General features: G+C 48.1%; 1 protein-coding gene across 1 annotated transcript in view; it reads right to left on the reverse strand.

Moving 5' to 3' along the window:
• Window positions 1-10719: 10719 nt before the first annotated feature.
• Window positions 10720-12561, reverse strand: part of LOC144152160 (sodium-dependent multivitamin transporter-like) — a 104605-nt gene continuing 102763 nt past the window's right edge. The window contains exons 15-16 of the mRNA XM_077683374.1: window positions 10921-11021; window positions 10720-10852 (exon numbers count right to left, since the gene is read on the reverse strand). Coding sequence (XP_077539500.1) covers window positions 10748-10852; window positions 10921-11021 — 206 coding nt within the window. The 3' untranslated portion in view covers window positions 10720-10747. The remainder of the gene's footprint in view (window positions 10853-10920; window positions 11022-12561) is intronic.

Genomic DNA, 12561 nt, shown 5'->3' on the forward strand with positions numbered 1-12561 from the left:
ATCATGATAGTACACGTCCAGTCGAAGGGATAGCAGCAATAAAATTGGTGAATATCTGTGGCGCACATCCGCATTCCAAGCGTCTCATTGTAAATGATAAGAGTGTCCTGCCCAACAATGTTCATTCCGCCCCTGATGAAATGTTGTCCGTTTCGCCTTTGCCGCACTTGCGCTCAAGCGCAACGTGTGACTTGTAGCTATTTTCCACTGAGGGCGCCGCAGTAATCTGCTGCTTTCGCTAATAATTGTAGGTGTCTTCGATTTTGCTGCACTCGCTGCACTCATTCAGGTAGTGCAGCACTCGCCTCTTCGATTTTCGAGCGCAGCGCGCATGGCCTGCACTTTTCTCTTCGATTTACCGACGGTGCAGAGAGTGCAGGATGAGTTCACGGCTTTCCCTGCACTTCCCCGAGAGGAGGTGCAGAAGCAGACGACAAAAGTGCAGGACCGGTTCTGCAGTGGCGGCGCCTGCGCTGAACTGGCTGAACTCATTCGGAACTCGTGCAGAAAGTGCAGGCCAAATCGAAGAGACCTAATGTTTGCTGCTTTAATCACGCCAAGCCTTGTTTGAGGTGCGGAGTACCTTAGGACCGCACAACGTCCGTCCGCATCCTTGCGCATATCGCGAAAAATCACAAAGGCACCGGCAGGATTCAGACCAGACAGAGTTAGTGTCAGTCGCTTTACCCACTGGGCTACGATGTTTTTTTTTTCTTTATTACCTCTTGGGCTACGACCGTGAGTTAGTGCCCGAGAGTCAAACGGCTTACTCCCTCGCCTGTAACGGTGCGGAGTACCTTAGGACCTCCCAATGTCCGTCCGCGTCCATCCGTGCGCACACCACCATCAAGCGAAAATCAAGCGAAATTCGATTTGAGCCGTGAGTTGCAGTTTCATTTAGGGAATAATCAAGGCGCAACTCACGGCTAAAATCAAATGGCGATCGGGGCGCAAATCGGATATCACTCGGGGCGCAACTTGGATGTCATTTCGAGTCCCGGTCACTCCGCACCCTCGCCATCATCCACGGAGTGGAGATGCTGCCATTTTTTCTTTTCCTATCTCTATTATTATTATGTTCTGTTTCAGAATGTTCGAGTTCATTCATGTGCAGCACCCCCTTCCCAAAGTGCTGTAGGGCGAATGTATAAATAGGGGGGGGGGGGGGGGGGCGCCGTCTGCATCGTAGTCATACGCACGCGGCGATCACGCGGGGAGATCAGCGCTGGTCATCGAGACAGACGAAAACAGTATGGAAGCAGCAAGCCTGCCGAAGAAACCGCCAGAGAGAGCAAAGGCGATTTTATGCCAGCGAACCAACGGCAACCTCCCACCCACTGCATGCAAGTTGAAATAGATGCTGTGAACCGAAAACCGAAACCGAATTTTTCGGTTTCGCTCTTCAACGAAATTATAAAAAGATGTTCCGCTTTCGTTTTCGCCCCGGCCGAAAATGTAGCTTTCTTTCGTTTTTCGTTTCCGGCTTTCGTTCCGTTCCGACACCCTGTATAACACACGAACAGGATTAACCCAGACACACACACTTTTTTACGTAAAAAAAACTTGCTTTGGCGGAGAAAACAGGTTTTTACATTTCTAAAAACGTTGACGTAGACTTACGAATTCAAGTGGAGCCATAATATTATAAATGGCATACCATTTCATGCCGGGAAAACGCAATTGCGATGTACGCGCGTTTAGATCCATTTCCTCAATTTCTCGCGTTGCATTCCCAGCTGCCTTTATATTGCTTTATACGAGACTTGTACTTGACTGCATTTTCGCGCATGAATATACGCAGTGTTTTTCAAAACGTTCCAAGACATGCGAAAAGATCCCGGACTGACGGGCCAAAAAATGCCAAGCAGAATGTTACCATTCCAGGGCAGCCACACTAAAAGCAACAAAGAAAAATTTTCTAGCCCTCCTACTAACGCGAAGCACTTCTGTTAACTTCGAGAATTAAACTACTTATTTGAGTAAAAGGCATGGCCTAGGAACGTTTTTCGTGGTCTGGACGTATACGAGCAGCGTAGCTCAGGGTTAGGTAGGATCAGGCGCATAAATGTGTCGATATACTTTACCCATTGCGTTTGCAATATTTCTGCAAAATGGTACTGACACAAATGGAACTGGTACTGACAAATTGGTACTGGTACTGCAAATCGGGGTACTGACACAAAATTTTGAAGGCGAGATAACTTCGGAGATAGATTGGTGTGAAAACACATACATCATCTGGAAAATGTCAGCGGCAAATACAGCCTAGAACATACTTCAAATTTTAAAATATGTGAAACGGAACCGAGCAGCCAGCGGAGGACCTCGCGCAATCGACATTCGCTGGATATTTTGTAAATAAACAACATACAAACACGTCACCAGTTTGTGTTGGCTGCTTCCGCACTGGCGGTGTTTTCCGCCTGCTCCAATCGGAGGTCGGAGCTCCTACTCTCGAGCAACGAGCGACCCGATGACCCGATCGTTGGCGGCAGAGGCGCCGTGATTTCATCGGCTCATCGGGAAGCTGGCCGTGATCGAGGTTCTACAGCGATTCCAGGCACTCTATTTGTATTGCTTGTTATTACACTGGACGCGAAAACGCCCCGGGGACACGAAAAGCGCACTGAGCGAGCCGAGCCGTACGGTCGCTGCGCAGGCGGCGGCCACTGCCGCGAAGTGGAGCACGCCGGCGCAGGTAGCTCGAGAGAGAGAGAACATCAAGCCATATAGCAACAACCAAGGACAAGTTAATGAAACCACGGAAAAATTAATGAATGGTCTGCAAGTCAGGATTAAATAGAATAGTCGTACGGGAATGAAAAAAATCCAGTGCAGTTTCGGAAATGCTAAAGAAGTTTGTTTAAGTAAGGTAGTATTCACCAGACCAACTGGGTGCGAAATGCACTGATATTTCGCAAGACATGGGGGGGGGGGGACGCTCAACTATCGTTGTTTACAAATGCGGAGCGAAATCAACGAATGAACGTTTTAGTAATCTGAGTGTTCCCTTTTCGTTTGTTTTTAGCCTTCAACGAACGGCTGGTCACTCGGTGGACGCATTTTTTGAACAATACAAGGCAGGCAGTTCACAAGCGATACGAGGTGTCATTGGAAGAGTTGATTCATTGTAGGGTTTAACGGAGGCGATGAGGAGGCGATGAGGCGCGCCGTAGTGGAGGGCTCCGGATTAATTTTGACCACCTGGAGATCCTTAACGTGCGCCGAAATCTAAGACACACGGGCTCGTTAGAAGAGTGGGGTATCTGATAAGGCCCTCTGATTTCGGTTTATGCTAGATTTTGCGGTCTCCCTGTGTCATATGACGATGTTTCGAAGAAGAGTTTAGTCGCGAACACGGATTACTCTACAAGCCCGTCTCCGCGCTTCTGGTTGAGCATAAATGCAACAGATGAATCTTTGCGAGAGCTCATTTCGCGACAAGACGACCCAGCATTAAATTTGTCGTCGTGTGCTGACTCCCGAGTATAATTTTGCATTATCCATCGTACTTCTTTCGTAGAGTGTTTGTGAAATTTATACGCCATTGGCTTGTCCACGGAAGTGATCAATATCTGATATGTTATATTGGCAAGCGTAACTTGCGTGCTGCCAGGTATGAGTGCGGCGGCGGCACTAGATTATGTAAGCGCACAAAGCCGATTTGCATCATAGTGTGTATGGCCGCAACATGACCATCGGAGGAAACACTGCTTACGGAGACAATGCCACTAAATTTCAGGGCAGCGGAACTGCAATCAGCTGCATGCATTGCCGGCTTCGGGAAGCCGGCCTTAATTTGACACACACCTGGCGCTCATACAGGCTGAATGTACCACACTGAGATCGCGTCATAAACGTTTATACTCTCGTAAACACACCACGCTTGCAAACAGAGTGCCTGCTCCACATTATTCTGTATTTCGAACGCGTACAAACGGTAAATCGCAGTCGTGAACGATCCCCAAAAGCAACGGCGACAGGGGGGAGCGGGACGGAGACTCCCGCAGTGCCCCCTATAGAGGCCGCGCTCGAGGCGTATAGTACCATCTAAAACTCGCGGCCTGTACTGCCCGCACCTCAACTTCAGCTAACCATCATCTTCCACGACCGAAAAAGGCAAAGCTCATTTTTGCTTGCCGGGAGCAGTCGTTCCACACAGAATCAGAGATACAGACCGCATACAGAATCTGCACTAGAAGGCGATAGAACGAAAGAAAAATCTGTCAAGGCACATTACACTGACAGTAACATGCAACCATACTATGCAACCAACCTAACAGGACCACGAGGCATAGAAGCGAATCGACTAGGAAGAAGCGGCTTATAAAAGCTATTTGTTCACCGGTACACGACGGAGTGATGTAATCTCGTGTGGCCGCATACCTCGAAGGCAGAAGCAGTTGGCGAGTGATGGCGGGGCCCGGCCTGTATGCCGGACGCTGACCGTGTGCTTGCGGTAGGCGCGGCTGAGGATTCGAGGGGTTACCTTTTTCTTCTTCTTTTACACAGGGTAACTCTTGCGCTTATGAAGGCAGCCAACGCTGCGGTTATTCATTGTTGTCGCAAGCTTTAATGGAAAGGAAAGCCGGTGGCCAGCGGAAAAGAAGGCAGGGGACTGGGGATTTTGAACATATGGATGTCGTCTTGAAGAGGGATCCCCTATAAATCAAGTAGACCACAGCTAAATTGCCCGTACGAGGCCGCTTTCTGTGGCATAGATGATAATGTCGCAGGTGGTGTCGCGTGGCAGTAATGGGGGGAGGGGGCCTGCTTGCGTGCCTAGTATCAAAGAGGTGAACTAGTGGTGCCGCAGGGGCTGTCGCAACAAGCCAAAGTTGGGCGAATGAATGAATGAATGAATGAATGAATGAATGAATGAATGAATGAATGAATGAATAACGTACTTAAAAAAATTAAATATCAATTTATATGTAAATATTTTTCAAAACAAATGAAAAACAAGCTTCTAAATATTAAATAATTATTTACTTCTCGAAACACACGAACAAACGAACGAATTTTATATTAATTAAAAATTTTATTGCATATTTATTTATTTCTAAATTTGTTATATTTTATAAGAGCGGATGCCTCGGGTAAGCGCAGGGAGGCAGACCTAGTAAAAAGCATTTGAAGATCTATCGGGGGGCCTTTAGGAGCGCGCAAATAGGCTGGCGCGCACAGAGCAGAGCAGAGCAGATGGCTGCGCACATGCCATCGATTGCCTTTTGCTTAGGGATGGGCGGGCGACTTTCCCGCGAATGTTCAAACGCTTCGCTGCACAGTGCCCCACGTGGTATGCGTCTTGACGCGATGTAGAACGTTAATTAAACGCGGTCATAGACTGCGCCCCGAACCTAAAGCGACCTAAAACGTACCAAATCACATTTTTTAACAAAAGAAAAAACCACGTGGAATTAAGTTTAGAGAAACATTTTGCAAAAATGTTAAAAGTACAGCCGCCGGGTCTGGAACCTAGGCCGTAGGCACCTGTGCTCAGAACTCCAGCTCTAGGCTACAGAGCAGATTGGCGCATTCCTTTTTGCAAGAGCTCAATAGGCTGGCGCGCACAGAGGCATCCCACATGTCACGTGGGAGGGCTGTGCAGCGCAGCGTTTGGAAACACGCTACCGGGCGCGTTCGAATCTGTAATGGTTAGGGATTTCCCTGCATGAAACCGTGTGGCCCCTTCCCGACAGCAGCAGAGGCTGCTCGGTGGCTCGGCATTAGAGTTGTACGTAACACGTACCTGTAACCAATTACGTTTTCTTGTAATTTTGTAACATAATCGATTACTCTTTCGAAACTCCAACATTCTGGGTAATTCAATTGCATTTTCTTGTAATTGATTACCGGTAATCAATTACTTTTTTTTTTCAAATTCAAGTTGTAACAACTTTTCTATGGCAGTGATCGTTCCAAAAAATATGCGACTGCTCTGTAGGGATCCCCCGTCCTGTCAGATGTCGGCGCAGCTCGCACCCCATTACACCCAACTCGGCGGCTTCCACGTGGAGGCGTGGCCTAACGACGGTGGGCCTCCGGCAACAGCGGCAACAGCGAAGCGCGACGCCTTATAGAGGACATGTAGTGCAGTCGTGAGCTGAAGTGTATCCGGACCACGGTAGCGGCGACCGAAACTAACTGATGCGCCATCTGGTTGCGGGGCGCCTACTGTCGAGACTGCGCACAGCGCAGGCGCGGCCAGCCAGTATGCTGTATGCATGCCACTATCATTTGCTCATTCGGGACTGCTTCTTGCTTCGATATATCAGCGTCAGGGGGGAGAGAGAGAGAGAAAAAAAAACTTTATTAGGAACATGGGTTACGGGGACTGGGTGGCCACCAGGCGGGTGGCGACTAGGCTAAAGCAGTCCGTTCAACCAACAGCCCTTGGGTGGAGAGGTCAGAACTGCCCAGCGCCTCCTCCCACTGCTCGCTGCTGGGGATTGGGTGGAAAGGATTTTGAGGGCATTCTCACATGCAATGGGCGAGTGACGCATGCGCACCACATAGGGGACATTCAGGAGAGGCGGATTCTGACGGGATCTCGTTGGGATCTCGTTGGGAAGGTTCACCACGCCGCGCCGTTAGGGGAACACTGCCGGGCACCGCCCTATCACTGAAAACGGTGCGACTCACCTGATATGCGGCAATGGTGCTACGCTGCCACACATAGCATGCTGTGGCTGCGTTGGGCTCGTAGCCTTTTTTATTCTAAGGTATTACGAGGTCGTAGCGGGAAGAATTGCAGCAAATACATCCCAACAAAAGGGCTAACCAACGTGGGTGCTTTCTCTTAGCTCACGATGGTGTACGGGCTATTTTGATTGTTTTGATATTGCCGCGAACCATGCATTGGCTTTGTTTATTTATGCTTTTGCTTTTACCGCCCGGCTGCTCCGGGCTGTGCTATCTGTGTCCCGAGTGAATCGCATGTTCCATTCTTTCTTTCTTATACCACACAGATTGTCTCATTTGATAGGGAGAAGGTTTCGTCTGAACGCCACTACCTCAGAATATATAGGCTTCTTTTATCTACAGTATTCCGGATGTAATTTGACGGTTCGAGAAAAATTCGCGCCGAAAGATAAAAGCCTGCAGAGCAGACGCCGCGGTATTCGACTCGCCCACGCACGCTTGCGCACGTCACTTTGCCGACTGCTGTTTCGCCGCCTGTGTATTCTTTGAGTTATTAGGGGAGCACAAGTTCGCTCCAATAAACTTGTTTTCCTTGAAGACAACTGCGTCGTCTTTGGCTTCGTGACATCTGGTGGAGGTGCTGGCTACATGCACCCTAAACCCTGTGCAAGTCGCCAAGCAAGCCCCACTCGCACCAACCGCCGACAGCAAGGCCTCCCACCCCAGCTCGGTCTACTCCCGGGGAAAGTGAAGAAGGAAGACGTCCCGACCAGCACCCTGGTCAACCAAGCCAATCCTCCCGTCCTTCTGCTGCAACCTCGGGAGCCCCCATCATTCCGAAGATCCCCTGGTGAAGACCCGGAAGAGTGGCTGGAGAAGCTGGAGCGCGTCCGATGTTTCAACCGATGGGATTAGGAAGAAACCTTGAGGCAAGTGTTTTTCTACCTCGGAGACTCGGCTCGAGTCTGGTTTGAAAATCACGAGAGCAGCGAGCGGAGCTATTGCTGCAGACGCGAATCCAACACCCCAACGAAGGTGTTGTTCGTTGTTAGCTGAGATCCAGGCCTCGTTCACAATATAATACGAAAGAAAGCGCAACCTTCGAAGTCAGCGAGCTGAGAAGTCTAGGTGTTAAATCTAGGAACTCTGCTTTCGTTCCACACGCGCGCGCTACATAAAAAAATACATTTAAAGGGACACTGAAGTGATATGTAAACATTGCGGGATTACTAGCGCAAATTGTAGTCCGGAGTCCCCAGGCCATGTTTCGACCACTCTAGGCGCTTTTACGCGATTTTATTTAGTAGAAAAACTAATTCGAAAATGCTGTCCTCCTCTCTTTACGCTCGCCCATTTTCTGTGGCGTTTTCGTGTGACGTCAGGAGGGGATGAGCTGGCAATTGGCTGCGCCACGGCTGCGCTACTGCACGGCTCCCCGGCCGACAGAGTCAGTCGGCCCAGCGTTTCGTCCGCCGGCCGCCGGCGAGTCGTCGCAATCAAGGAGGTTAAAAAAAATTGCTTGGTCGCAATTCGTTCGCTTAGTTGAAACGAAGCCAGGACACGTTTGTGAATGGAAGAATGTGCCTTTCTTTACTTGGTTTGTTGTACACTGTATCTAGCTCCAAGTCAAGGTCGCTTCACACAAGAGCTCGACGCTTCGCTGACTGGTACGCCAGTAGGAAAATATAAGGCCTCTTGAAGGCGGGAGAAGAGTCAGCGAAGTCAATATAGGTACTAAGGAAATAAAATCAACTGATATTTTTACCGTACAGCGTAAAACTAGGGCGCGGGAAGCACTTTTTTGCGCTGGGCGAACAAGCACAGCGGTCAGCAGCACGACTACGCATCTGCGAACGCTTTTCCGTCTACGAAATGCAATTGGTAGACGTGAGCTACTGTGGAAACTCGGGCGACGCTTACTGCACGATCGCAGTACAACAAATAGTCACCTAAGCTGCTTGAAATGCCAAAACTAAATAAAAGTGTAAACCGGTTGTACAATATATACCTTATATTAGCAAGGCCTTTGCGTCCCGCTCCGTGGCTCAGTGGTCTGGGGCGCCGTTTATGTCGCCGCAAATATTTTGCAAGTCACGAGTTCGAATCCCCGCGGGTACGTGCTTTTTTTTTGTAAGTTAACTTTTTTGTTTTCCGCCGATGTTTTCTATATCGAGTTCACCTTTTTTTGGGCCGCAACGTTCATGGCTACACGAACTAGTTCACAAAACGCGCGCAGGCTGGCACTGGCGCGCTAGCGAGTTCTCGTTGGCGTGCTGTTGCCATAAGCGCCGACTGCTTGCAGGCAGTGGGCACAGGCCAGAATGAACAGACCCTTGGCCTGGTGCGAACACGCTTTTTACGATACAGGCATGAGGGAGGCAAGCTCCAAATATGGGGGAAAAGCGCATGACATTTGGGCGTCTGCGGGTACCCGGAGGGCGTTCATGCACTGCGTAGGTCTCGGCTAGTGAATGCTACGACTACAAGCCGTCCTGGGAGGCTTATCTTGTGCATTTTACAGCCGACAACATGGCAGAAGCGCGGTACGATGATTACTGAGATATTGAGAATGCCCATCCAACAACGCCATTGGTTATGTTTTACAGAACCGAAACCGAAACTTGTGTGATTGCTAACCTTGGGCATCGTCCAATCACGGCGCCCCTCCTCTCAACGTCACACCCTTAGTTGGTGCGGCCGCCGCAAACCGCGCATGGTAGTTTTTCTTCTTTCGCGCTTTGTAAAATAATTACCGTTTTGTCAACCGGATAAACGATGAAAAGTGTGCTAATTTGAGCCAGTCTACGCAGTGCAAGCAAAAACGGGAGCTTGACAAATTCACTTCAGTGTCCCTTTAAGGGAGTCCACGAACGGCTAAGTGGTATACTTTCAGCACCATTCGAACAAGCTGGCTCTCGCAATGTCTCGAGAGAATTGAAACATGACTTGTAAAGAACTCAATACCTGCTTCGCTCTAGTGCTATGAATTCCGAATTCGCCATTTAGATTTTCGGCAGCGGTACTCTCGTATGCATGCAAAATAAATACAACAAAATCCACCCTTTTTCAGGGATAGGGTATGTTATATCCTATCCTGTGACCTAAATTATTCCTTAATTCTCACTCACATTCCATGGGCAGCTTTATGCTACGAATTCCGAATTCGCCATTTAGATTTTCGGCAGCGGTACTCTCGTATGCATGCAAAATAAATACAACAAAATCCACCCTTTTTCAGGGATAGGGTATGTTATACCCTATCCTGTGACCTAAATTATCCCTTAATTCTCACTCACATTCCATGGGCAGCTTTAGACCGTGCACCAGAAACTGTAAATCATTTCTTTGCAGTTTCATGACCTATAACACCTTTACAAGAATGGAAGCTACCTTCTACGCCAGTGCACATTACCTAGGTTCAAATCCTATCGGAACACACATGTTTTCAACTTTTTAAAATTTACCTTGCTCCACAAAAAGACGTATATACATCTCTGTGTGGTTTGTTTGCTTTATTTTGTGCTATAGGAAAGTACGGATCATCGACACCAACAAGACCTAACCTACACACCACCAACATCAAGTTTAGGGAGTTTGGGCGTATTCCGCAATTAAGGTGGGACATTTCATTCACAAGCCAGAACCCAACACCACCAAGGGCAAAATCTGCTGAAACAGCATGTGGTTTTGTTTGTCGCCTCGAGCGTCAACGGGCGCCCGCCCGAGAGCCACAGCGCTGTCGCTGTGTACACTATATGGGTCGCGCAAAGGAATCGGCAGCTAAACATCAGTGGCTGGAAGCTCCCTCCCCTTCTCCCTTAGCGTCAGGGAGAGAAACCCCTTCCTTTGAGTCCACTGCGCCCTCCATCGATGAGCCTGGGAACCGGTTTCTACGAGGCCGCGGCCGGTCTGGGAACTTGCTCCTATCTGCGTGACGTCCGACCTTCAGCCAAAAGACGAAAAGGTTCGACCTACAACAGCACCGCCGTTAAAAATACTGGGTGCAGGGCTCGATAATGCTTAGAACAATTTAGCAGCATTTGAATGTTTATTTTCACTTGTACCAGCATTCGTCTTTCAGTTGCTTAGAATGCTTTGAAAATCACGAAGTTTCGCATGTGAGCGCTTCCGCTTCTTGAGTCAACAGTTTTCCGTTTTCAACTTGCTTCATCGCGTATTTTCGGCTTTTCTTTTCTTCTTGGAATGTCTGAAATCAGCAAAGTGAAAAGTAGTCACTTCAAACTTCGACGTAGACCCCAATTTTGAACTTTTTACCTCGTTGCTGCTTCGAAAGAATGGCCAGCGACACTTCCGCCATAGTCGCAATAAAGCGTCGCTTGTAAGATGAGGTTGCTGAGCTTTATTTCGCATTTCACCTGAAATGATTGTGGCCAAAATAAAGTTTTCAGACAAACGATATACTAAGGACACGAAAGGTGTCCTTAGCAATATTGCAATTTTCTAAACTTCTTTGTTATTGCAGATAAAGAAGTCTGTTGTGCGAAGAGGTTTACGTGTTGAAAACAATGCTGCCAACTCTACCTTTACTTTGCCGTATCCATCTTTGAAGGCTTATCTTACGATGGATTAATTTGTTCGATTACTTCTGTGTTGTGAGGTACACTGGATAACTAATAATGGAGCGAAACGCGCTTTCTAGCAAAAAAGAAACAGAAATTCTCAGATTTTACAAATATGTTACTAATTAGCTCAATGAAATATTTTTGCAACATGCCTGAAGGAATATTCTTTGCAAACCGCCTTTTGAAACACGCCTGAGTCTTGTTGTAACGTGCCATGGCGTAAACAATGAGCCGATAATAATGTTTGTTAAAAGTGTGTGTGTGTGGCTGAGCCCATTCGGAAAAAATCGAAATAGGTTTATGCAGTCATGTTATCTTCGCCGAACGAAAGTTTACAAAGTACATGCAGGAATTCTAATCGAAATTTGCGTGGCAGATTTGGAACCTCATGGAACCATGCCGTCTCAGATAACCACGCAAAGGTAAAAGCTTATTAAAAATGGTAAAGGATGGGTTCAAACGTTATCTTCTGAACGAGGAAGCACGAAAAAGGAAAGGGACGTTATGTTTGAGGCCTTGTTCATTGATTTGAGATATTTTTTTTTCTTTTGAGGATTAGTGGGTAAGAGAAGTGGGCGACAAAATTTTGACTTCGCCTTTGGCCAACGCATACTTGGCCCCGGGAAAATTCCACGACGAGGGCAGGAAGTACATCTAAAATTTGCGATGCGGTTCACGCGAAAAGCAATGAAGAGAGAATTAACAAAAAATACGCATGTAAAATACTAGAAGAGCTCGGATTCTCAAACGATAGCTATGGCCTCGCAATAGTCTGTGCTTTAAAGGAGCCATGAAGAGAAAATGCAAGTTGGTTTTATTCGAAAGATTTCGTGTTTTATAGTGCCCCCAGCGCTTGTCCGGATGCAAACGGTGCTTTATTCACTGAGAAATTAAACAATTCAGGTTAAAATTTTGATTTTCCCGCTCAATCGTGCGTTTTCGTGGTCCCAAATGACATCACAGGAACCGACCGCTCTGCAGCCTAGAGTGCCTTCATTCACGCATCCGCCGTACAGGGTAGAGACACGTATACGCTGGCGCCGCCATTTTCGGTTGCTCGCTCGCCGTCGAAGCAAGTCATTGTGTCAAAACCGCGCTAAAATTATCGCCGCAACGCAGTTTACTGAAGAAGTTTGAATCATATTGTCTGTTTCGCGTTGCTAGGTCTCGTGGGAAACGAAAAGAATAACGCGTTGAGCCCGTTGGCCCAATTACGGCGGCACGGGACCGTTCAAAGGTTGTCTCCACCCTGTACAGCGGGGTTGGTTTGTTCCCGCGTTTCTTTACGTTCCGTAACCTAGATGGCGCCACCATACCGTGGCAAGCGTTTGGT

Source organism: Haemaphysalis longicornis, unplaced genomic scaffold, assembly GCF_048455015.1.
Source record: "Haemaphysalis longicornis isolate Haplotype H1 unplaced genomic scaffold, Haemaphysalis longicornis Haplotype H1 scaffold_9, whole genome shotgun sequence".
NCBI lineage: Eukaryota > Metazoa > Arthropoda > Arachnida > Ixodida > Ixodidae > Haemaphysalis > Haemaphysalis longicornis.